Raw genomic sequence first — 27,497 nt, 5'->3', positions numbered from 1 at the left:
GAGCTGGACCATCAAGAAGGGGACGACAGAGGATGAGATGGTTGGACAGTGTTCTCGAAGCTACCAGCATGAGTTTGACCAAACTGCAGGAGGCAGTGGAAGACAGGAGTGCCCGGCGTGCTCTGGTCCAGGGGGTCACGAAGAGCCAGACACGACTAAACGACTAAACAACAACAACAACATGAGGGGCTCCATCTGAATGCTCTCCGCTTTTGTGACTCAACTTTTTAAAGCACCACCTCAAGCATGTGAAAGAGCTGCTTCGTGTGCAATTTTTGGACCTGCCGTTGCCCTTTACATAGCTATGGCTGCCACGGTTGAAAGTTAAGAGTTGGAGGGTGTGCAGATAGTTTGATGGTGAAAATATTGTAGCTTGTCTGTGCAAAGGGGCAAAGAGTAGTGGCTGTAAGTATAAAAATATAATAGGCAGACTCTCCATTCCAAACATTTTGCACCAAACCTGCTGTGTAGCATATGAGGCAGGAATATTTAGAAATTCATTTTCTGCCTGTTGCCTTATCAGTTTCTCTCAGTTTCGGAAAGACACAATAAGGAATTTATTTGAACTTAATCTGTCATTCCCACCCCCCTCCCATCACTCTAAGTTGCTGTCAGAGAGAGAAAACTCTTTTGTTCTTACTCCAGAAAACAAAGTCACAAAGGTATTAAATTGAGCAGGTGCTTTTTACGAAATTATTTTCTGGAGCTACATTCTGAAGAGCCAAAATGTCTTTCCCTTTGTCTAAATGTAACAAAAGAAGCCCAAAGGGACCACCAAGTTAATGAGTGATTTAAGTCTACATGCATGCATATGGCTTTTATCTGTGCAGATTCCCACAGTCCCAGTGGGTGCAATGATCACACTTCTGTGATCTATGGTCAGAAATCAAAGGGAAGTCACACTGGCATGTAATTTCTGACTACTTATTGTCATTACCCCGAAGTCCACTAGTGACCAGGCCCCAGGTTCAAAAGCTACATTGCCATTGGCTGAGGGAAGCAACCAGGTTCCTGCTCTGAGCCCAAATACTGGTGATTAGAGACCCACTAAAACTGAGACTGGCACCAACAGGCCACCAAACTGGATCCCACAGCACCAAGGTTCATAGAACCAGAGGAAGAACCCTTCACAAGTATTTCCCCTTAGGAACCAAGTGTCTCTGACACAACTTGCTAGTCCAGCGCCACCAGGAACATACCAGGCAGGAGACCATAGAGGAGAGGAGACACACCCATTTCCAAGCCACTGTGTTAGCTCTTTATGGGTCTACAGTTCTCCAAGAGAAGAGGAGGATTTGAGAGGTTGACTATGGGCAGAGGCTCAAAAGCCTCAGCTCACCTCTTGTGCTAGTCAGAGCAAGAGGCTCACTTGGAGCTCTCCATGGTGCTGTGAGAACCAATCTGCCTTGCTTCCTCCCTCCCTCCCTCCCAACTGTGGATTCCCCCGAGAAACATAAACTTATGGCCCAAGTGCATGGTTTATGAGTCTTTGAAACATGACACTGGGCCACATGGAGCCAATTCACATCTAAGTGCCTTTAACATGCCCAGTGTCTCATTTAAAATTGGCTCAGGGTACATTATAAACCAAACGTTAGTCCACTCGAATTATTTTTATTTATTAGAAGCTTTTTGTTCTGTTCTTCAGTCCAGAGACTGCCAAGGCACCGAGAGTCTTTTGGAAAATTAAAAATTTATAAATTACAAATTAAAAGCAGTGATCACTAGAGATACCCAAATACAAAACTTTATGGAGGGACGAGCACTATAGCGGTGAGCTCCGTGGCTCAGGCGATACTAATAATGATAATGATCTCCTGCTCCATTTCATTTCCTATCACATTTTCAGCAGCTCATATGTGCAAATGGAAATTTGAGAAGCAGCATGTCTTTCAGGGATTTCAGGCAAACCAGTCCTGCATTAGAAAAGGAGTGCGCACTCCGACAAATGTGTCGAACTCTTTCTGCCTTAATAGCGGGGATGATGACTAATACAAAAATGTGCAGCTAAATGCTTCATTAGCAGGATAAAACCACACAATTACCAGCCCACGCATAACCCCCCTCTTTTGCTGCAGAAATGCAAGTTAATGGACTAAGCTTCCAGCAGCCTGGAGGAATAAAACTGCCAAGAATCCAAAGTATGAACACCCTGAGTATGGACGCCCTGGAAAAGCCCCTGGTGTTGGGAAAGATGGAGGGCACAAGGAGAAGGGGACGACAGAGGACGAGGTGGTTGGATAGTGTTCTCGAAGCTACCAACATGAGTTTGACCAAATTGCGGGAGGCAGTGGAAGACAGGAGTGCCTGGCGTGCTCTGGTCCATGGGGTCATGAAGAGTTGGACACGACTAAATGACTAAACAACAACAACAAAAACCATCAAATAGCCCAGGGGTCAGCAAACGTTTTTCAGCAGGGGGGCGGTCCCTCAGACTTTGTGGGGGGCTGGACTATATTTGGGGGGGGATGAACGAATTCCTATGCCCCACAAATAACCCAGAGGTGCATTTTAAATAAAAGCACACATTCTAATGTAAAAAAACCAGGCAGGCCCCACAAACAACCCAGAGATGCATTTTAAATAAAAGGACACATTCTACTCATGTAAAAACACACTGATTCCCGGACCATCCACGGGCCGGATTTAGAAGGCGGTTGGGCTGGATCCAGCCCCCGGGCCTTAGTTTGCCTTCCCATGAAATAGCCAGTCATAGCCAATAATTTGGCCAGTGTCTGCAATTTTTATAGATATATTAGGACTGTACAAGCAAGTATGTAGCAGAAACTACAAAGGTGAGATTTTAGGTGATAACAGAAGCAGAATTTGAGTTGCCTTTCACAAAATGACTGTTTAACAAGGTGCTTTGATTACACACACACTGTTTAGAAACAGTGGGGGTGATGTGATTTGAGGGCTGGTCTTAGACCAGGGAAACCTATATACAGATCTCTACTCAATTACTGAATAAACGTGCGCCAGGAACTACCATCGCAGATATGTTTCCAGGATAAAAGCAATGAGGTGACATATGCTGGCCTCATTAGAGCAAGGTCAGGATCAAAATGTAATAAATATAAATACACTTAAAAGAAAAGTAGTTACATCTGTGGAACTGTCAAGCTCTTGAGCTGAAGTTCAAAAGTGAAATTTAAATGAAAAATAATGGCATTGGTGAAACTCATAACCCTTTGACCTTAAATTTCACCCCCACCCCAGCAGTGCTCTCTTGGTCCAGTGCAGGAAATACTTCAGAAACAACACAGACATGTTCTTACATCTATAATGCTGTGCCAGGAGATGAATGTATGTATTTGGATGTATTACCCATTATTACTTTGTGCCCTCTAGTGGCGTTTCAATGCTTCGTTCTTAACATGAATGTTCTGGCATTTCACTGGGTGTAAATGCAAATCTGAATCAGTCAGAACCTACTGATCTCCACAGGCCAGAATAATATGTTGCTGGCCAAACAGCACTTCCAGACACCTGGCCACTGCTTCTCTACTGCAAAACAGCAACAGACAGAGCTGGCCCAAGACATTTTGCTGCCTGAAGCAGAAGACAATATTGCACCCTTCCTCCCATTCCATGTCTGAAAGTTGACAGGACTGGCAACCGAATCAAACTTCAACAGTGGCTATAGTCTTCTGCACATTGATGCAGGTTGAATAAAGTGTCATTCGGCAGAGCCTAGCTGCCCTGGACTGTAAATATTCTCCAACCGAACCAACTTTCAACACTAGTTATGGGTCAGTGGACTCCTAAGTTAGCCAAGGGGCCCCAGGCAGCTGCCCCAGGACCATCCCAAGACATTTTGCCGCCTGAGGCAGAAAACAAGATGGTGCCTCTCACCAACTCCATATACAGAAACTCACTACACTGGTTGTTACTTCAACACTGGCAATGGGATAGCATCCTGGTTAATATTATGTCTGCACTGCCATTGCCTCTCCCACCAAACCTCTCATCAACCAACACACATGCTCAACAGAGTGTCACTCAATGCACTAAGCAATAATGTTGTTGTTTTCAAAATTTTGCTGATAGCCAAACTCTCAGTACTGTCAAATCACAAAAAAACAACCTTGGTACAGTAGCATAGTGCTTTCCTTGAAAAATTTAAAATTTAAAAACACATATACTGAAGTAAAATCCATGCATTAAAAGCTCATCAAAGATAATATGCCTATGAGTCAGGAAAAAAGTGTTAATGGTGGAGAAGGGGAAACCTATTAAAGAACAGTGTTATACCGATCTTTACAATATTGAAAGTGTTTCTAATCTTCCATTTTCTATTGTTCCAGTAAGTTCAATTTCCTTTCTAAATTGTGTTTTTGCATTGTCCCTTCTTGTGCCTTCAAGAATGCTATTTCAGCATCACAGTCCAGATCTCCCAACGTATATCACCCAGGGAGAGTATTATTTAACTTTTCAGGCCTGCAATTGCATTCTTATAAAATAACAGGATTTACTATGAAATCCTTCAGATGGCAAATTTCACAAACAATCTGATAGCTCTGCTAGTCGTGTAGCATTTGTATCTTTCTAGATTGCAATGTAAGAAAAACACAGGTTGGCAGCCATAATTTTGGTGCACTCATTTTTTTGTTTTCGCAAGAGCACTGGAGAGTCATCTGTTGTAAGAGTTATCCCATTCAACCCTGAGACTTTGATGTGCTGATGATTAAGAAAGATCAAGCTTAAGCAAGGCACATCTGTATCGGCCAAACCTGAATGAGGTTTTCACAAGCGCTTCGGGACTCTCCACTGCCGGCAGCTCCTCTGCTAAGATTTCTTCAGGAGGTCTTGGGTCAAAGACGATGGTTGGCTTCTGTTTTTCCTTAAGATTCCCTGTAAGCCCACCAATAATGGTATTCCACAGACAGTTCTGAGATTTCGACCCTGGGTGGAAAAGAAGACAAACCGATATGAAAACTCGCCCTTCAGAGAACGGAAGACAAGTAGTACAGTGGTACCTCAGGTTAAGTACTTAATTCGTTCCGGAGGTCCGTACTTAACCTGAAACTGTTCTTAACTTGAAGCACCACTTTAGCTAATGGGGCCTCCTGCTGCTGCCGCGCTGGCATCCTGAAGCACTATTTCTGGGTTAGCGGAGTCTGTAACCTGAAGCGTATGTAACCTGAAGCGTATGTAACCCGAGGTACCACTGTAAATAGTCCTTCGGCTTTTGCCCATGCAAAATCTCACGCTGTGCCAATGGCTAGTCTCATTATTAACCCTGGAGAGAGGGAATGGGACCTAATATTCAAGTTGTTGTTGTTGTTCGTTTTATTTATTTATTAAATTCATAAGCCAGCCTTCGCCACAAGGTCTCAGGGCAGTTCACAGAATAAAAAGAAGGTGAAAACACAAGTAAATAGTTAAAACCGAAACAACAAAACAATACCCCCCCCCCTTCCCACAAACACATTTAAAAGGCTGTAGAATATTAATCAGCCCAAGGCCTGGTCAAAGAGGAATGTTTTCGCCTGGCGCCTAAAAGGATGTAATTAAGACACCACTTCATATTTTAAAGAAACAAATCTCAAAGTGTCCTACAACATGTTAAAAGATCAAATAAGACCATCCAAAATAAAACATTCCTGAAGGAAGTCCAATATAAATTATACATTCAATGCAACGTAATTAACAGGCAACTAAAATATTATCTTAAAGATTTCAAAATGAAGCACTGCAAAGGAGGGCAGCTGCAGAATGCACATGTAATGCAGGAAAATTAACCAAATTGTAACAATCTTAAGGATTTCAAAAGAAAACATTACCAAAAAAAGGTCAAATAGAAAGTGCATGTTTTAAAAAGCCTAATTACCAATGGAATAAAATATTATCATAAGCATATAATCTATCTGCTGCGGTTGCTGCCAATCCTGCCAATGGTGGCTCAGGGCAGGCAGCAGCTATGGAAGCTCAGGCTCAAGACCTGGGTCTGCACCAAGAGGCAGACAAGATGGTTTCTGGCCTCTTTCGCAGTCTTCGTTTTTGTAGCTGGAGTCAGTCCGGGCCCCACTCTCCCAAGCCAGGTAGAAAAAGGTCTGCAAGGCAAGGAGCAGGTCTTGCAGGATACACAGCCAAGAGAGCCCTCCTCCTTAGGCTCAGTTGTGAACCACTTGTGAAACTCAGCAAGGAGGAAAATGAATTGGCCCTTCCTATCACTGGTTCTGGCACTGGATGGTCTCCCGGCCCTACCAATCTCAGTGGGCACAAACGACCATTGCACTTGAATAAATAAAACAGTGGCTTGGAAGAGTATCATATATTGAGGTTGAATTCTGACAAGACAGAAGAACTGTTTTGGGGGGACAGGGGGCGGGCGGGTGTGGAGGACTCCCTGGTCCTGAATGGGGTAACTGTGCCCCTGAAGGACCAGGTGCGCAGCCTGGGAGACATTTTGGACTCACAGCTGTCCATGGAGGTACAGGTCAATTCTGTGTCCAGGGCAGCTATCTACCAGCTCCATCTGGTACGCAGGCTGAGACCCTACCTGCCCATCTTGGACTATCTCACCAGAGTGGTGCATGCTCTAGTTATCTCCCACTTGGACTACTGCAATACGCTCTACGTGGGGCTACCTTTGAAGGTGACCCGGAAAATGCAATTAATCCAGAATGCAGCAGGGAGACTGGTGACTGGGGGCGGCCGCTGAGACCGCATAACCAGTGGCGTAGCGTGGGTTGTCAGCACCCGGGGCAAGGCAAGTAATTTTTTTCCCCTAACCCGTGGATTTGCGCCCCCTATCCCGTGGATTTGCGCCCCCTAACCCTAGCCCCCAGATGTTGCGCCCGGTGCGGCCGGCCCCCCCTGCACCCCCCACGCTACGCCACTGCGCATAACACCGGTCTTCAAAGACCTACATTAGCTCCCAGTACGTTTCCAAGCACAATTCAAAGTGTTGGTGCTGACCTTTAAAGCCCTAAACGGCCTCAGTCCAGTATACCTGAAGGAGCATCTCCACCCCCATCGCTCAGCCCGGACACTGAGGTCCAGTGCTGAGGGCCTTCTGGCAGTTCCCTCGATGCGAGAAGCCAAGTTACAGGGAACCAGGCAGAGGGCCTTCTTGGTAGTGGCACCCACCCTGTGGAACGCCCTCACACCAGATGTCAAAGAGAAAAACAACTAACAAACTTTTAAAGACATCCTAAGGCAGCCCTGTTTAGCAAAGCTTTTAATGACTAATGTTTTAATGTATTTTTTATCTTTTGTTGGAAGCCACCCAGAATGGCTGGGGAAACCCAGCCAGATGGGAGGGGTATAAATTATTATTATTATTATTATTATTATTATTATTATTATTATTATTATTAAACAGCTCATGAAGAACATTTTTTTGAAAAAGGAAAAAGGAAAAAAGCAGCTTGTGACCCTTTTCTTCTGCAAAGACAGCCAGAAATCACTTGCAGCATGAAACCAAAATACTTCTTATAATTGTAGTCAAATAACTGTTTTGGTTTCTATCTAGATATTTGCGAGTTGATATGTATTATATTCATATTTGTGTTCCATGTTGTAAACCGCCCTGTGGTCTTTGGGCGAAGGGCCATATATACCTTTAATAAAAATGAAATGAAATGCAAATGAAATGAAATGAAATGCATGGAAATTGCAGATTATAAATCCCACAAGGTTTTTGAAATGTGGAATTTTAGCTTATTCTTCTTTCAAGAAAAACACGTTCAGTTGTCTGAGATCATTCCACTTTGCTATCCCAGGGGGGCTGCCTTCTCCTGTTGCAATTACCGTTCGTGCTTTTTGCTTCAGTTAACGTTCAGCGTCTCTCACTCAAAGCTCCTCTCATAATGGGAGCAAATGGGAAATACATCCCTGGGAGCCGAGATTTGTCGCTGCCATCCTCTTATTACAGAAAAGCTCAACTTGGATGTGACATTCGCTCTTCCACTTCGATCCTGCTTGGAAGAACTCAGGGGGAAAGCAGGGTCAGGCGAGAGAAAGATTTCTTTTTCTTTCTTTTTAATCTTTATTGATTTTATACAATGAATCACAGCTGTAACTCTCCAACAGTAGGGTAAATAAAAGAAGTAAAAAATAATTAAAAAGTTGGGAAGAAGGCAAAGTTATTTCCATATTAAGACTTCCTTCCTCCCCAACCTGGCTTCTGTACATTTCTATATCAACTGCATATTAGACAGCATCTATTTTGAGATTATCCAGTACTTACAAGAATTATATCACATTACAGGAGTCATTCAAAGCCAGCCAAAAATTTTACATTTTTACAGTGATCTTTTAAATATTGCATGTATTTATCCCATCCTCTGTTAAATTTTGGATCTTCTCGATTCCTAACTTTCCCTGTCAATCTTGCCATCTCAGCGGACTCAAATAATTTCATCTGCCATTCCATTTTTGTCGGTATGCTCTAGGAGAGAGAAAGATTTCATCGGGCGGCGGGAGGGGGGATGACGGATGAAACAGATAAATAGAAATGGCAGCTGTACATCCAGGCTATTCCCAGCTTTCCAATTTCAGAATTTGAGGCATGAGCCCTATTTATGCAGATAAGCAAGGTGAAGTAATAATAATAATAATAATTTTTATTTATACCCCGCCCTCCCCAGCCAAGACCGGGCTCAGGGCGGCTAATTTAATGAACATAAAGTCTTGTGCAAAATGGCTGCCTACCCTCTGGGAGCAACACTGGCTAGGAGGTTGGTCTTTGGGGAACTAATAGGCCAGCAGCTGGGGACTGGCAGGTTTTTTAGCCATCTGTTTATTTGAATTCTGTTGTTATATCCTTTTTGTAAACCTCTTTGAGATTTTTTACAACCACACAGGTGCATAGTTTTTTAATGAAATTAATAAATAATACATAAAATAAAATCATTCAGCATTCAGCTGCCCGCCACACTTAAAAGATCACTTTTTTGGGGCAACTTTTCGTGCTCTGTCTTACGCGAGTCATTCTATCTGCTGAAAGAATTTAACAGGGCAAAATCCAGAGACCTATTAGTGGTGCGCTTCATCGCTTGCAATCTTATGCCATTTCAAAAGTAACTTTCACTGGATCTTCAACAGCTGTTGTTAAAAAAAATTTAAAAGCCTCAGTGTGCATGTGAAATGAATAATTCACATTATTTGCACTGTGGCAGCATTTGCGTTTTCTTCCTTCTAAGCCACAGCGTGCAAAATATGGTTCTACTGCCACCATGTGGCGATATGGGAATACTGCACCCTAAACTGAACAATTTGCAGAGAGTGAGCCCTGCTAGTTTCTTTGCGCAAAAATAGTGATGAGTCTTGTGGCTCCTTAAAGGCTAACAAATTTACTAGGGCAAAAGCTTTTGTGGACTGCAGTCCACTTCATCATTTGCATGAAGTGTCATCCTGAGTACCAGGTACATAATATTCATGGTTGAGGGGGGTGGACGTTTACAGACACTCCAAGTGTCCCTCTTTTCCAGGGACAGTCCTGGACTTACAGAATCCATCCCCGGTTCTGATTTGATCCCAGAATGTCCCACTTTAGGTAAAGGACCCCTGACAGTTAAGTCCAGTCACGAATGACTCTGGGGTTGCGGCACTCATCTCGCTTTACTGGCCGAGGGAGCTGGTGTTTGTCCGCAGACAGTTTTTCTGGGTCATGTGGCCAGCATGACTAAGCTGCTTCTGGCAAAACCAGAACTTTGCTTCAGGATGAGAACAGAAATCGCACAGCGGTGGTGCGGTGGCAGCGGGAGGCCCCATTAGCTAAAGTGGTGCTTCAGGTTAAGAACAGTTTCAGGTTAAGAACGGACCTCCGGAACGAATTAAGTTCTTAACCCGAGGTACCACGGTAACTATACAACCTTTAGAAGACATCTGATGGCAGCCCTGTAGTAAGAAGTTTTTTAATGTTTAATGTTTTTATATATACTGGAAGTCACCCAGAGTGGCTGTGCTAACCCAATCAGCTGGGTGGGGTATAAAAATTTAAAATTCATAATAGTACTAGTATTAAATAATAATAATAATAAATTTTATTTATACCCCGCCCTCCCCAGCCAAGGCCGGGCTCAGGGCGGCTAACAAGCAATAATAAAAACAAGCTGAATGAATACAACTTAAAAACAAGATTAAAATACAACATTGAAACATTGAAACATTAAAATGCAGTCTCATCACAGGGGAGAAAGGAAAAAAGAAAGAGGATGTCCCTTTTCTCAGGGAAATGTTGGAGGGTATGAGGTTATAAACAGTAAGGTCAGAAGAATAAGAAATGAAGAAAACTGCAGATGATGGTCATACGAAACAGTAGTTGATAATGAAGGTATCCTGGGAATTAACATACATAGTGTGATTTTTATTTATATATAAAAAATCTATTGTGCCAATTCGGACCACAAGTGATAGCACAGAACCTCTTTCTGTATTGCGATCCAGTGATTTCAAATCACACTTTCCTTTTTTAAAAAAAAAATCTTGTCAAAATGTTTCTGTAACCACCTTTCATACACAAAAGCAAGACAGTGTACAAAAAGGCGGAAGTACACAAGAATTACATTTAAGAATTTTTTTTTAAGGGATCTGCAAGGTCAATGGCTAATAAGTTTAGAAGAAAGCAAATGCTCAGGAAATGGATGGGCTTTCAGCAAGTGTTTTGAAGACCGTAAGCCCAGGGATGCTCTGCTCTGAGTGCTCTGAAATTCCTTCCTTGTGCTTTAAATCCACATACAGTGGTACCTTGGGTTAAGTACTTAATTCGTTCTGGAGGTCTGTTCTTAACCTGAAACTGTTCTTTACCTGAAGCACCACTTTAGCTAATGGGGCCTCCCGCTGCCACTGCGCCGCCGGCGTGCGATTTCTGTTCTCATCCTGAAGCAAAGTTCTTAACCTGAAGCACTATTTCTGGGTTAGCAGAGTCTGTAACCTGAAGCATATGTAACCTGAAGTGTATGTAACCAGAGGTACCACTGTACTTATTAATTCTTCACTAATCTCAAACTGAGAGTGGCAAATATATTTAGTGTACATTGCCTTGAGATGATCATTTAGAAGGCAATTAATAAATCAATGATGATGATGATGATGATGATGATGATCAATGGTAAAAATAGAGACTAGGTAGGGAAATAGGGGAAGGTGGGATCCAGGAAAGACTGGAATTTCTCCCAATAGTGGAGGCATCTTGCTCACAAATGGACCTGCTGGCATGACTGCAGAAAGAGGGGAGGAAGGAAAGAGTACAGTTAAGGAGAAGGGAGTGGAAACTGCTCATTTGTCTGACATGTTCCTTTGCAGAGAGTTCTAGTGCACTGATTTGCAACTTTCAGGAAGCAAACTGACAAAACTCGGCTACTTACGGGCAAATCTTGAAAGCGGCCGAGCATTCTTGTCCCCCGTCTCGTTTGCAACTGAAAGACAAAATGCAGCTCTTATTTAAAATGCATATATTGCAAGCATCACTAAGGCACACCTCACAGCCCTTTTAACCCTTTGGGGTTGCTTCCAGAAGCACTGCCATTCCTCTCATGTAGCAGACATCTGCTTGTACAACACCAACTCCCCTCTCCCCTTCTGTGCACCCTCAAAATCAGCCCCAGATGCCTCTGGAACAGAATTCAGGGGAGGAGAGGAAACTGAAAGCCCCATTGTGCAAGAGGAACTTAGAATCCTTGGAATTAAAATCTAGATTAGATAGATAGATAGATAGATAGATAGATAGATAGATATAGATAGATAGATAGATAGATAGATAGATAGATAGATAGATAGATGATAGATAGATAGATGATAGATGATAGATTAGATAGATAGATAGATAGATAGATAGATAGATGATAGATAGATGATAGATAGATAGATATAGATGATAGATAATAGATAGATAGATGATAGATAGATAGATGAATGATAGATAGATAGATAGATGATAGATAGATAGATAGATGATAGATAGATGATAGATAGATAGATAGATATAGATGATAGATAATAGATAGATAGATGATAGATAGATAGATAGATAGATAGATAGATAGATAGATATAGATAGATGATAGATGATAGATGATAGATAGATAGATAGATAGATAGATAGATAGATATAGATAGATAGATGATAGATGATAGATGATAGATGATAGATAGATGATAGATGATAGATGATAGATGATAGATGATAGATGATAGATAGATAGATAGATAATGAACATTTATAACTGAATCAATGCACTTTTTTATATACAAAACCAAATAAGACAAGACAATTTTTAAACCATTAATCATTATAATAACATCATCATACTAACCATCATTATAATAATGTCATAATAAAAGCATTCCATGCAGCAGAAGGAAGGCAGTTCTAAAGTTCAGGGGTGGCAACAAAAAAAGGCAACAGAAAAAAAACCAATTCTGAGTCACAGCTAAACAGCAGCTCATGGGGTGTTAGTGCTACAAATAAAGTTTCTCTGATTATCTATATCAGCTTCCACCAACCTGGTGCCCTCCAGGCTATAACTCTCAACAGAAGCCTAGCCAGCCATTCTGGCTGGAAGTTGATGGGAACTGTGGTGAAGGTTGGCAAATGCTAACCTAAGTAATCTAACAGGACTATCGTGCTTCTGAGTACTTTGCAGGAACATACGCTGGTGTGCTTTGATTTATTTGGCTGTAGACCAGAGGAAAAATCCTGTTGCATTCTCCCTACTTCCACAGGTAGAGAAAAGCTCCTGGGGTAGCGGTACCTGGGTTTAGCTGGAGACTCTTGGTGACTGGTAATAGTTCTGTTACGGATAAATGAGATTATCAGCCCTCTTTTATTGTCCATTCCAGGTCTCCCAACCACTGCCACAGTGTTCTCTCTCTTGGCAGATCAAGATGAGCAGGTGACAGCAAAGGTTGCAAGGTTTTTAGCTGGGGCAATTAGAATAAGAGCCACTATTTGACTATTGATTCAAAACCCTAAGACAGAGGTCAGCAAACTTTTTCAGCAGGGGGCCGGTCCACTGTCCCTCAGACCATGTGATGGGCCAGACTATATTTTGAAAAAAATAATAATGAACAAATTCCTATGCCCCACAAATAACCCAGAGGTGCATTTTAAAGAAAAGCACACATTCTACTCATGTAAAAACAGGTTGATTCCCGGGCCGTCTGCAGGCTGGATTTAGGAGGTGATTGGGCCAGATCAGGCCCCCAGGCCTTAGTTTGCCTACCCATGCCCTAAGATGTATTTTATTATAATTGACTTTTTATTTCTATTCTTTGTATATTGTATTGTTGTTTTACTGCTATGGCCGATGACTGACGCAAATAAATATTCATTCATTCATTCTGTTACTGATAAATAAATAAGATAGAAACAAGCAGCCTAAGCACTCCTAGCAGAAACAAAACCCACGACTGTGCATCAGATCATCAGCGAGAGATATCTGCCCCCAAGATGCTAGCAGCCTTCACCTGATCTTGTTCTCACAACTGCAAGGTCACACAGGGAGAAAGCTGTCCCTTGCCTTACATTGGAGAGTTTGTCACTTTGCCTTTCCCCATTCAGAACATTCCAGAGAGGTGTCAATGATCCATTTTGTATAGATCCCATTAGGCGGCACCCGCTGTCTATTAAAGAACAATAACTCATCATTCTAGCTCATTAGCACTCTTTTATCCAAGGCCACTTCCAGAAGACCTGCTTAATGAGCACTCAGTCTGATTCCTTTGCAGAGAGATCAAATGCTGGGAAGTCCCGAATGAGCATTCACTTTGATTCCTTCGCAGGAAGGTAAGACGACCATCGCATCAAGGAAGCATCATTCCACACTTTCTGGTGATAAGATTAAATAACTAACCATCTACCCCTTATCCAACAGCCTCCACAATTTCCCAAAGTGCTCTCTGAAGCCTCCTTAGATAGTGTGATGTTAAAACTCCAAGCATGAGGGTGCTAAAATATAAAGTGATTCTACCATGTTTAAAAAGTAAAGGTAAAGGGACCCCTGACCATTAGGTCCAGTCGTGGCCGACTCTGGGGTTGCGGCGTTCATCTCGCTTTATTGGCCAAGGGAGCCGGCGTACAGCTTCCGGGTCATGTGGCCAGCATGACTAAGCCGCTTCTAGCGAACCAGAGCAGCACACGGAAACGCCGTTTACCTTCTCGCCGGAGCGGTATCTATTTATCTACTTGCACTTTGACGTGCTTCTGAACTGCTAGGTTGGCAGGAGCAGGGACTGAGCAATGGGAGCTCACCCCGTCGTGGGGATTTGAACCGCCGACCTTCTGATCGGCAAGCCCTAGGCTCTGTGGTTTAACCCACAGCGCCACCCACGTCCCTCCACCATGTTTAGGCAACAATTAAAGAATTCACTAAGATGGGGGAGGGGATATGCAGCGGCGTAGCTAGCCTCTCAGGTGCCTGTGCGGGGGCGTGTCCTGCAGCTGGGGGCGGGGCAATCTGCCCATGGGGGCGGGGTGAGCCTCTTCGATGCTTGGAGCCTCTGTAGGGCGGCTGAGGCAGAGGCAGTTGTTGTTTAGTTGTTTAGTCGTGTCCGACTCTTCGTGACCCCATGGACCAGAGCACGCCAGGCACTCCTGTCTTCCACTGCCTCCCGCAGTTTGGTCAAACTCATGTTGGCAGCTTCGAGAACACTGTCCAACCATCTCGTCCTCTGTCGTCCCCTTCTCCTTGTGCCCTCCATCTTTCCCAACATCAGGGTCTTTTCCAGGGAGTCTTCTCTTCTCATGAGGTGGCCAAAGTATTGGAGCCTCAGCTTCAGGATCTGTCCTTCCCGTGAGCACTCAGGGCTGAGTTCCTTCAGAATGGATAGGTTTGATCTTCTTGCAGTCCATGGGACTCTCAGGAGTCTCCTCCAGCACCATAATTCAAAAGCATCAATTCTTCGGCAATCAGAGCAGAGGCAGTAGGCAGATACAAGTCCCACGCTGCTCTTTCAGGCAGCGCAGAACCTGCAGGCACCTAAGCCACCACATCACTCCTAAAAAGTTTTGTGAGCCTAATTTTTTTCAACTAATTTAGTCACACACACCCCAAGTTTGCCTATCATGTTGAGATTCACAGTGAACTGCCTGCCTCCTGACTGGCTAACCAAAGAGATAGACTCCCTCTATTTTTTCATGAAAAAATATGGTTCCGGAATTGAAATATTAATAGAGAATGTGTAAAACGTGCAGGGGTAAGCAAGAAAATAATAATTATTAAATTATAACAACACAACAAGAAGGAAGAAGTAAAATATTGAGATCACACATGGGTGAAGGGAAGTGGGGGGTATATGGGAACCTATAATATCATTTATAATATAATTTGTTAGTTGCATTGTATTTACATATAGCAAAGGGAAGCCTAGAGTAATTAGATATATTTTAATTTAGGTGATCTATGTAATAGGCTTATGTTAGAAAATGAATATGGATTTTGAATTTGATGTTTGTAATTTTTTTTTTTTGAATTTGAAATAAAAATTAAAAAGAGAGAGAGAGATAGACTCCCCTTGTCAATCGTAGATTCCTTCCAGTGGGACACAGGAAGTCATGAATTCTGAGAATCATGACTCAGAGTTTAAGGGCCAATGGCAGAAGTCCAAATAGTGAAATATTCTGTGATTGGATATCACAACACAGGGGCTTAGAATCCTTAGTCCTGAACTCAAGCTCAGGCAAACACAGGCCACTGAATATACAACAGCCTGTCTAACTGAGTTGCTAAATTTCCAGCAAGACATCCTTGGTGTGCCTTTAAGAACCAACAGATGCTGGCAACCAAAGATGTTTCTCTCAATGCCATGAAAGCTTCGCTTTTCTATTTGTGCACATGAATTGGCTAATGACCAAGAACGTCAGTTGGCAACCTAGAAAGGAATTAAACTTGCTATTGCCTCAGTACTAGAAAGTCCTTGAGTTTATAGGAAACACTCTTTCTGTTCATGTTAGCCAGTAGATGGAACTCTTACAACATCCTGCTCTGTGGGGATGTCTTAATCCCCTTCCAAAATTTATTTTAGATTCTGTACCATGAAGGAAAACTCTTTAGATTTGTATTGTCCTCACTAAGAGTTTTGTGAACTAACCCTCTAGGCATAGCTGTCAACTTACAGATTTGAAAATAAGGGACCAGCAGCCTCAAAAATAAGGGATCAGCAGCCAAAATAAGGGTTTTTCAGAGCACAGGTAGGTTCAACTTCTGAGCCCCTCCGAGCCAAAGGCAGAAAGCCCAGCCAGCAGCCAAACGAAGCCTCAAGCGGTGGTTCCCACAGCGCAGCAACCCGGCAAAGGGGATGCAGCAAGGAAAACCACCGTCACCTCTCCGCTGGGAAGCGCTGAGCAAAGGCGAGTCCCCAGGCAACGCGGCCAATTTGATCGGCACAAGGCATGCAAACTCCACCCCCAAGTCGTTCTTAAACTCCTTATTGGGTGAGCAACGCAGCCAAGCAACACAGTTGGAGCCTCCCTCCTCCCTGGCCGGCAGGGAGGGAGGGAGAGGAGCTGCTTCCTTTGAAACCCGGGAAATTTAAGGGACATCATGAATAAGGGACAGCAGCGGGACACAGCGCTGGGATAAGGGACGGTTGACAGCTATGCCTCTAGGATGGAGCCCTCCCTGTGGAACGCCCTCCCATCAGATGTCAAGGAGATAAAGAACTCTATAACTTTTAGAAGACATCTGAAGGCAGCCCTACATTGAGAAGTTTTTAATGTCTGGTGTTTTATTATATTTTCATATGTACTGGAAGCTGCCCAGAGTGGATGGGGAAACCAAGCCAAATGGGAGAGGTATAATCATCATCGTCTTCATCATCACCACCACCATCAACATCATCTTCTAACCACACTCACCCCAAGGCCACACTCCAGAAAAATCCTGCGAGGTAGATATCAGTGTTTATCAAACTTGGGTCTCCATCGCCCCTAGCTGGCAAGATTTGTGGTCAGGGGCGATGGGAGCTACCAGTGGCGTAGCGTGGGTTGTCAGCACCCGGGGCAAGGCAAGTAATTTGCGCCCCCTAACCCGTGGATTTGCGCCCCCTAACCCATGGATTTGCGCCCCCTAACCCATGGATTTGCCCTAACCCCAGATGTTGCGCCCGGTGCGGCTGGCCCCCCCTGCACCCCCCACGCTACGCCACTGGGAGCTACAGCTGTCCAACAACAGCTGGGGACCCAAATTTGAGGGGAAACTGGAACATAGGCTGAGAGGCTGTGACAGGCCTAAAGTCACGCAATGAGCTTCATGGCTGGGAGGGAATTTGAACCCTGGTCTCCCAGGGAGAGAAGAATCACATCCATTAATCCAGGCATAGGCAAACTCCGGCCTTCCTGATGTTTGGGACTACAATTCCCATCATCCCTAGCTAACAGGACCAGTGGACAGGGATGATGGGAATTGTAGTCCCAAACATCTGGAGGGCCAGAGTTTGCCTATGCCTGCATTAATCCAACCACTTTTGCCCTGGCCTCACCCATCATGAGTTCTCCTCACGGAGGAAAGGGTTCCCTATCGTTGCTATGATATCCGTTTGCTTATAGGAAAATGTAATATCTCTCTAAGGGCAAAATGAAAAGCAAGAACAAGACTTTAAATATGCTTAGGAAAACATAGCAGTCTTCAAATTTATTTTGAATTTTTTTTCCTGCTTATATTAGTACACCATATGTTCATACCCTCCAACATTCGTCCGATGAAAATAGGAGGAAATATCTCACACAGACCCAGTGGACTCACACACACAACCCGAGCATTTCCTATCAGAAGAAGGGAGAGCGCCATCATTGCTAAACCAATGAGAAACAGGACACACACCCTGAGAAAAACCCTTAATCCAAATTTTATTTTATTATTTGGTGGATTTACAACTCCCCACCCCGTTACATACACACCAATAAATAAAATTTAGAAAGGGGCAAGATTGGCTGCAGATCCACAAAGCATTTTTAAAAAATCAAGACTTCTTGTGCTCCACTCTGCTCCCCCTTTGTGGGTTCGAGCCGCATGTTGGGGGCCTGGGAAAATACTTATAAAGGTTGGAAAGGAATGTGGAAAATAATTGTTGTTTAAAAAATTTGAAGTTCTGATATGGAGATGTACAGGTCTTGATGAACTTACTGAACGAAATACTTTGTTCCTGTACGTAAGAGAGGACGCCAGGCCAAGACCAGCCAGCTCCTATGGAGGAAGCCTCCGTCAAAGAAGAAGAAGAAGACTGGCAAAATGAAATATTGAACTATGCAGGACAAATCAGTTAATTTGAAAACCAATAAAAGAGGACTTTTTAAAAAGGGGGTGGGGGGAATGTTTAATGCATATCTTTTGAGCTTTGTGTATAGGTTTCTACATTAGCATAACTTTTAAAAGTCACTTGTAATAAGATGAAGAATAGTTTAAAATTGAATTATTAAGATTTGATCCCTTTTCAAAAAATGACTTGGAACTTCTTTTCTTTTTCCAATTTTTTAAATTAATTTTCCATATTTATCACAAAATGATATGACAAAGAAACACAAAACACACAACAACAAAATACACACTACAGTACAGTACAATACAATACAATACAGTACAATAAAATTAAACACAAAAAGAGATTATTTCTTCTAATACCTAATTCTCATAACATTGTTAACTGACTTCCTTGAATCCCCTCTAACTGAATTTCATTATATCCCATTTATAACGGTTCTCCAAGTTCATATTTCTAATATTATTAACTCCTTTCATTTACTAATCTCTTTTCCTTTATTAATCTTCTAATCCTTAATGTTTACTACCACATATCCTTATTCTACCCCTAGGCCTGTTTGTTACTTCTAAGGATTTTCTATTTATCTTATATTACAGTATTTAGCCAAATATTCTTTAAATTTCTCGCAAAACCCTTCTTGGCAATTACAGAGGTTTCTTGTAGGTGGCCACCAGGTTTGCACACATCTCAGGAGGTATTTTGTCCCACTCCTCTTTGCTGATCCTCTCCAAGTCAGTAAGATTTTGAGGCTGATATGTAGCTACTCAAACCTTTAGCTCCCTCCACAGATTTTTTGATGGGATTAAGGTCTGGAGACTGGCTAGGCCACTCCAGGACCTTAATGTGCTTCTTCTTGAGCTACTCCTTTGTTGCCTTGGCCGTGTATTTTGGGTCATTGTCATGCTGGAATACCCATCCTCGATCCATTTTCAATGCCCTGGCTGAGGGAAGGAGGTGCTCACCCAAGATCTGACAATACATGGTCCCGTCCATCGTCCCTTCGATGCGGTGAAGGTGTCCTGTCCCCTTAGCAGAAAAACACCCCCAAAGCATAATATGTCCCCCTCCATGTTTGACGGTGGGGATGGTGCTCTTCGGGTTGTAGGCAGTATTCTTCCTCCTTCTCCAAACACAGCGAGTTGAGTTGATGCCAAAGAGCTCGATTTTGATCTCATCTGACCACAACACTTTCACCCACTTCTCCTCTGGGTCATTCAGATGTGCACTGGCAAACTGCAGACAGGCCTGTACATTTGCCGTCTTGAGCAAGGGGACCTTGCGGGCTCTGCAAGATCTCAGGCCTTCACGGCGTAGTGTGTTACCAACTGTTTTCATGGTGACTATGGTCCCAGCTGCCCTGAGATCACTGACAAGTTCCCCCCGTGTAGTTCTGGCTGCTTCAACACCGTTCTCCTGATCATTGCAACTCTACGAGATGAGATCTTGCATGGAGCCCCAGACCGAGGGAGGTTGACAGTTATTTTGTGTTTCTTTCATTTGCGAATTATTGCACCAGCTGTTGTCACCTTCTCACCAAGCTGCTTGGCAATAGTCTTGTAGCCCAGTCCAGCCTTGTGCAGGTCTACAATCTTGTCTCTGACATCCTTGGACAGCTCTTTGGTCTTGGTCATGGTGGCTACTTTGGAATCTGCTGGATTGATTGCTTCTGTCGACAGGTGACTTTCGTGCAGGTAATGTAACAAGCTGGGATTACAGGTAAGACCTCTCCCTTACAGCAGGTGCTTCTAATCTCAGCTCGTTACATACAGTGAAGATACCAGGTAGCCTGACATCTGGCTGGTTGATAGGGGATCAAATACTTATTTCACTCATTATAATGCACATCAATCTCTGACTTTTGTCTTCTGGGTTTCTGGGGGTTTTCCTGTTGTTATTCTGTCTCTCACAGCTACAATAAACCTACCCTTAAAATTATGGACTGGTCATTTCTTCGTCAGAGGGCAAACGGGTAAAATTTAGCAGGGGATCAAATACTTTTTCCCCTCACTGTATATATGCTTTTCTTGCAAAGATTTGAACAATCAAACGAACAACAGCATTTTTTTTAAAATCCACACAAAAAATTATGAGATGGGAAACCTCAGATACAAAAGAAGGCATAGATTTTGTAATTGCTAATTTATACGACTAGAGGCACATTTAGAAATAGATACCCGTGCTTTTGGGTAAAAGATATATGAGGTGACAGTGTTCATTTCTTGATAAAAGGGCCGTGGGTGGGTAGCTAGGGCTGAGGAGAAAATCAATTCAGTTCACATTTAAAGACAAATGTATCAAATTCACTCTTTTTGAAACACTAGGAGAACCAAAACGCAGCCATCCTCCCAAATACTGTTTTACAACTCATATTTACACAAATGCATATATCATGTGAAAGCATGCGTGAAAATAAATGTATCGGTGAAAATAGCATACAAAAAGGCATTGTACTGGAAGAAATTGCTTGCAAAGGTGTGTACGTTGAAATGGCATACAAAAATGGTATTATCAGGAGAAATGTCCACTAAAACGCTGGAGAACCTTGATGAGGATTTTGTTAAAAAGAAAAAAATTCAAATGACTGTGGAAATGTGCAGAACTGAATTTAAGATGGGGGAGGGGGATGAGAAACGGAGAAAACCAAAATTGGCAAATCGTTCCATCCTGCAATGCACTCTACGTGGGGCTACCTTGAAGGTGACTCGGAAACTACAACTAATCCAGAATGCAGCAGCTAGCCTGGTGACTGGGGGCGGCCGCCGAGACCATATAACACCGGTCTTGAAAGACCTACATTGGCTCCCAGTACATTTCCGAGCACAATTCAAAGTGTTGGTGCTGACCTTTAAAGCCCTAAACGGCCTCAGTTCAGTATACCTGAAGGAGCGTCTCCACCCCCATCGTTCTGCCCGGACGCTGAGGTCCAGCACCGAGGGCCTTCTGGCGGTTCCCTCACTGCGAGAAGCAAAGCTACAAGGAACCAGGCAGAGGGCCTTCTCGGTAGTGCCGCCCGCCCTGTGGAACGCCCTTCCAGCAGATGTCAAAGCGATAAACAACTACTTGACATTCAGAAGACATCTTAAGGCAGCCCTGTTCAGAGAAGTTTTTAACGTGTGATATTTTACTGCATTTTTGGTTTCTATGGAAGCCGCCCAGAGTGGCTGGGGAGGCCCAGCCAGATGGGCGGGGTATAAATAACAAATTATTATTATTATTATTATTATTATTATTATTATTATTATTATCCCCAGTGGCAGCACTCAATGGCTGCCATGGGCAGCAAAAAAAAGAGGGGGTACTTCATGTTAGTACTTCCTGTCATAGAATCATAGAATTGTAGAGTTGACAGGGACCCTGAGGGTCATCTAGTCCAACCCCCTGCAGTGCAGGAATATGCAGCTGTCCCATCCATACAGGGAGCAAACCTGCAACCTTGGTGTTCCCAGCACTACACTCTAACCCAGTGAGCTCAATGAGTACCATCACAGAAAAAGTACCAGCGATTCTCATTTAAAAGGGAAATACAATGCACATATTCTGAGTGAGGAAGACTTTAAACAGGTGACCTCAGGGCCGGATTTAGGTTTGATGAAGCCCTAAGCCACTGAAGGTAATGGGGCCCTTTATATGTCCAGCTGTCCTTTGTCAACAACAAATTGTCTCTGTTTTTGTGTGTTGAATATAGGCTATATGCTAATTTATGGACCTACAGTGATACCTCTAATTACAAACTTAATTGGTTCCGGAGGTCCGTTCTTAACCTGAAGCTGTTCTTAACTAGAGGCGTGCTTTCGATAATGGGGCCAGCGCCTGATTTCCTTTCTCATCCTGGGGCAAAGTTCTCAACTCGAGGTAACTCTTCCAGGTTAGCAGAGTTTGTAACCTGAAGCGTTTGTAACTCGAGGTACCACTGTAATAGGTATTTAAAGCCATTTGCACATGCAGAATGTAGGCACCCTATGTATAGATATGAGCAAACCAGTGATATTTTAGGGAGCAGGCTAGCAGGCGGGGCCCATTACTTACATCACAGGAGCCTACACAACACAAAACACTGCTGCTATATATAGGTTTTATTTTATTTGTTTTTTATCTTATATTTTGGGAATGTACATCCAGGTGTTTTTTTCCTTTAAATTTTTGGGGGGCCCCCAAGAGAGTGAGGCCCTGAGCTATAGCTTGTTTAGCTTATACATAAATCCAGCATGAGGTGGGGGCAGGGGAGCAGTCTGCCCCGGATGCCATTCCAAAGGGGGGTGACAAAATGCCGACCCGCAATCGGTGGCACCCCCTGGGACGCACGCCACGTCCCCCACGGGCTGCAGGCCATGGCCCCGGGGTGGATGCATGTCACACCCCCTGGGAGAATGCCGCTGTGGGTACCGGAGCAGGTTGCTTCACCTCTGACTGGGTGACCTACATCCCCTGTTCAGTTTGCTGTCCTGACTGTTGATGGGCAACTTCAAAGGCCCCTGTTCTCCCTTCTTTATCTTTAAACCAGACTTGGACCAGACCGTCCTCTGTAAATCAGGACACCCTAATAGTCCCACAATGGGGCTTACTTCTAGCTAACTATAACTATAACAATAACAATAACAATAACAATAACAATAACAATAACAATTATTATTATTATTATTATTATTATTATTATTATTATTATTTATTATATATACCCCGCACATCTGGCTGGATTTCTCCAGCCACTCTAGACGGCTTCCAACATAATATTAAAATACAATAACCTATTAAACATTAAAAGCTTCCCTCAACAGGGCTGCCTTCAGATGTCTTCTAAAAGTCTGGTAGTTGCTGTTCTCTTTGACATCTGATGGGAGGGCGTTCCACAGGGCGGGTGCCACCACCAAGAAGGTCCTCTGCCTGGTTGCCTGTAACTTGGCTTCTCGCAGCGAGGGAACCACCAGAAGGCCCTCGGAGCTGGACCTCAGTGTCCGGGCAGAATGTTGGGGGTGGAGATGCTCCTTCCCCCACTGTCATGCATTTGCTTCAGTTTACCAAGTCAAAAGCTTATACCATGGGATATAGGACATGAAGGAAAAACAACAAAAGCTTCTGAGTATTCCAAGGGTAACTTTTAACCCTGCTCTTTCCAGGCCGCAGAACAACCCCTCTGAATGGAGGCTGTCTTAAAGGGAGCGTGAAAGCAAGTCTTCTCAGAGGGCTTTCCCAGGCCAGGCGACATAAATAAATAGCAAAGCTTCCGCCTCAGTCTAACAGTTTCGGTGTCCGGCTTTTCTGATTTGGCTCACAATCACAAGCAAGCTCCCGACCAAAGGTGGGGTTATTGGGAAAAGATAGAAGTTCTCCCTCAAAGCAAGCGCTGCTACCCATCTGCAAGAACAGAACAACCACACTGCATTCTGGGAAAAGAAAACAACGCCATCTGGCAATTAAAACAACAAGTTTTGCCTGATTTTCAAGGTGAATACTAATGTATCTCTGAAAATCTGTTCTTATTGGCACATGGGCCTATATAGTATGTCCCTATAATTCATTCTCTCTCCCTCCCTCTCTCTCTCTCCCTCTCCCTCTCTCTCTCTCTCTGTCTCTGAGACAGACAGACAGACAGATTATTTTATCTTTTGAAAACAGTGCCTTGAAAGAAAATCTCCAGTAAGAAATGGCATATGGATTTGTCCTCAGAAATGTAGGTCAACCTTTTAAATGTGTTAATGCTACAGTGCCTAAAAAAAATATGAACCTCACGGATTCTGTGCCAATTCTCAAAAACATCACATGTCACATGGAAAAGAACATATGGCAGTTTTAGACTATTTGCTATTTTTCCAATACACATATTTAAACCCAATTATGTGTGAAATGTAGCACAATTCAAGGCACATTTACTCAGAAGTAAGACCCACTAGGCTCAATGGGACTTACTCCCATGTAAGTATCCACAGAACCTCAGCTTATGGGCTTAAGGATCTGGAATTTTCAGATTACTAGCTTCTCTTAATATTTATTATTTAAAATCTAAGGCAGCAATCCTCTACCCATTTAACTTGGGAATAAGCACTATTATGCAGGCTTAAGCAGTATGTGGACCGAGAACTCCCAGAAGTGCAAGCTGGATTTCGAAGGGGCAGAAGAACCAGAGACCAAATTGCAAACATGCACTGGATTATGGAGAAAGCTAGAGAGTTCCAGAAAGACATCTACTTCTGCTTCATTGACTATACAAAAGCCTTTGACTGTGTCGACCACAGCAAACTATGGCAAGTTCTTAAAGAAATGGGAGTGCCTGATCACCTCATCTGTCTATTGAACACAATGGGACTTACTTGTGAGGACAGTGGTACCTCGGGTTACATACGCTTCAGGTTACAGACTCCGCTAACCCAGAAATAGTACCTCGGGTTAAAAACTTTGCTTCAGGATGAGAACAGAAATCACGCAGCGGCAGCAGGAGGCCCCATTAGCTAAAGTGGTGCTTCAGGTTAAGAACAGTTTCAGGTTAAGAACGGACCTCCAGAAAGAATTACGTGCTTAACCCAAGGTACCACTGTAGACATCTATAGGACGGCACTGTTGTACGGTGGGATATGTGTATGGGAATTTACAGAACAAGTGCAGAATTTCCCCTCTAAAACCTTTTATAAATAAAAATCATCACACACATAAAAATCAAATGCAGGGTTAACACTAAAAGTCACCCAACAGTCTGACACTACAAAGGAGCCAATCCCTGGGTGCAAATCTGTTGCTGCAATGGAAAATTCTCTCCTTTCTGGTAATGAAAGACTCCCGTGGGGCAGTTTCCTTCGTTTCCCAAAGGAAACAGCTAGTAACTTCAAAAGGTATCAGCATCACATCAGCGACACTGGGACAAACTATTTCTCTCTCTTTTTAATAACATTTTTATTGAATTTTCAACAAAAAAACAACAACACAACAACCACAAACAAAAATAAACGTAAAAGCAATATCAAATCCCTAAAATGGGATTATCCAAATCCCGTGACTTCCCTCCCACCCCCACCCCCTGGTTCCTTAAATTTCTTTTTCAACTGCATATCATTCCTACTCCAAATTATTTTTTCTACCTCAAATGTCTTATTTCTAAAGTCACAAATGTTCTTAAAATCCTGCCAATGTATTAACCTGTTTACAATACTTTTGTAAGTACACAATAAACATTTCCCATTCTTTTTAAAAATTCCTTGTCGTCTTCATTTGTGAGCTTTCCAGTTAATCTAGCCATTTCAGCGTAGTGCATTAATGTGGTTTGCCAATCTTCTTTGGTCAAGATTGGGACAAACTATTTCAATAGTTTGAAGAGTTTGAAGACTTAAGGCACTGTCCCTTGTTCCTGCTTTTAGTAAAAGGTAAAGGTAAAGGGACCCCTGACCATTAGGTCCAGTTGCGGTGCTCATCTCGCTTTAGTGGCCGAGGGAGCCGGCGTACAGCTTCCAGGTCATGTGGCCAGCATGACTAAGCTGCTTCTGGCGAAACCAGAGCAGCGCACGGAAACGCCGTTTACCTTCCCGCCGGAGCGGTACCTATTTATCTACCTGCACTTTGACGTGCTTTCAAACTGCTAGGTTGGCAGGAGCAGGGACCGAGCAACGGGAGCTCACCCAGTCGCAGGGATTCAAACCGCCGACCTTCTGATCGGCAAGCCCTAGGCTCTGTGGTTTAACCCACAGCGCCCCCCGCGCCCCCCTGCTTTTAGTACCAGTTGTTTATTCATTTCTCTCTCGAGAATCCAGACATTGTTCTGAGTCTGACTATTGGTCCATCTTGCCCAGCCTTGCCGCAAGCTTTGCTTCAACACTAAGACTGCAGCTAAGGACATCTAAGGTGCTTCACGGAGGGAATGAAGGATCCTCTCTTGGGTAACTCCATGCTATATATATATAGCTATTCCCGCTGGGCTCAGCTTTCCACTGCTGGGCCCTGCTTTAGAAGTTATTGCACCTGTACAAGTGTTATCATCTTGTGTTACTTTCCATAAGTGGAATATGAGAGGCTGAAACATAAAGCTCTATGGTGAGGGTGAGTTGGGTTAACTGCATACTGAAAAAAAGTAAAAGACCCTCTTGAGCAGGGTGCAAATTCTCCAAACAATTTTTTAAAAAATGCATGGAACATTTTAATTGGCCTTTAGGGGCCAGTGTTATCAACATAGTCCAACAACATCTGGAGAGTACAGTGGTACCTCGGGTTAGAGACACTTCAGGTTACAGACGCTTCAGGTTACAGACTCTGCTTCAGGATAATAATAATAATAATAATAATAATAATAATAATAATAATTTTTATTTATATCCCGCCCTCCCCAGCCGAAGCCGGGCTCAGAGCGGCTAACAACAATAAAATAATACAACATTCTAAAATCATTTCATTATAAAATTAATTCAAATCAAATTGATGGCAACCATTAGGCTAAAGTTCTGTGAAGATTGCCAAAGGAGGGAGTCAGGCTGTGCCCTGGTCAAAGGCCTGGTGGAACAGCTCTGTCTTGCAGGCCCTGTGGAAAGATGTCAAGTCCCGCAGGGCCCTAGTCTCTTGTGACAGAGCGTTCCACCAGATCGGAGCCACAGCCGAAAAAGCCCTGGCTCTAGTTGAGGCCAGCCTAACCTCTCTGTGGCCTGGGACCTCCAAGATGTTTTTGTTTGAAGACCATAAGTTCCTCTGTGGGACATACCAGGAGAAGCGGTCCCGTAGGTACGAGGGTCCTAGGCCATATAGGGCTTTAAAGGTTAAAACCAGCACCTTAAACCTGATCTGTACCCCACCGGGAGCCAGTGCAGCTGGTATAGTACCGGATGAATGTGATCTCGCAGCGAGGACCCCGTAAGAAGTCTCGCCGCGGCATTCTGCACCCGCTGGAGTTTCTGGGTCAGTCTCAAGGGCAGCCCCACATAGAGCGAGTTACAATAATCCAGTCTGGAGGTGACCATTGCATGGATCACAGTGGCTAGGTCAGGGCGGGAAAGGTAAGGGACCAACTGCTTAGCTTGGCGGAGATGAAAAAATGAGATGAGAACAGAAATCGCACAGCGGCGGTGCAGCAGCAGCAGCGGGAGGCCCCATTAGCTAAATTGGTGCTTCAGGTTAAGAACAGTTTCAGGTTAAGAACGGACCTCCGGAATGAGCTTTCCTTGTTGGGTCGAATTGCAGCTATAAAGATGAATGTATTGCCTAGAATGTTATTTTTGTTTCAAACATTGCAAATCGTGGACAAGATGGACTGTTTCAAGAAGTGGCAGAGAGACATTTCTAAATTTGTTTGGCAGGGCAAGAAACCAAGAATAAAATTT

The 27,497-nt window shown here is 43.5% G+C and overlaps 1 protein-coding gene across 4 annotated transcripts in view; it reads right to left on the bottom strand.

Annotated features, from left to right (window-relative positions):
• Window positions 1-27,497, bottom strand: part of PDE1C (phosphodiesterase 1C) — a 343,488-nt gene that overhangs the window by 216,663 nt on the left and 99,328 nt on the right. For all 4 annotated transcript variants that reach the window (XR_014540117.1, XR_014540118.1, XM_083577923.1 and 1 more), the window contains exons 2-3: window positions 11,319-11,369; window positions 4,734-4,905 (exon numbers count right to left, since the gene is read on the bottom strand). Coding sequence is in view for 2 of the 4 variants with exons in the window: in XM_083577923.1 (XP_083434049.1) it covers window positions 4,734-4,905; window positions 11,319-11,369 (223 nt within the window). In the remaining 2 variants the exon portion in view is untranslated. The remainder of the gene's footprint in view (window positions 1-4,733; window positions 4,906-11,318; window positions 11,370-27,497) is intronic.

The sequence above is a fragment of the Podarcis filfolensis genome, assembly GCF_964270895.1.
Source record: "Podarcis filfolensis genome assembly, chromosome: 12".
NCBI lineage: Eukaryota > Metazoa > Chordata > Lepidosauria > Squamata > Lacertidae > Podarcis > Podarcis filfolensis.
The sequence above is the reverse complement of the archived record's forward strand: the minus strand, read 5'-3'. Positions and strand labels throughout refer to the sequence as shown.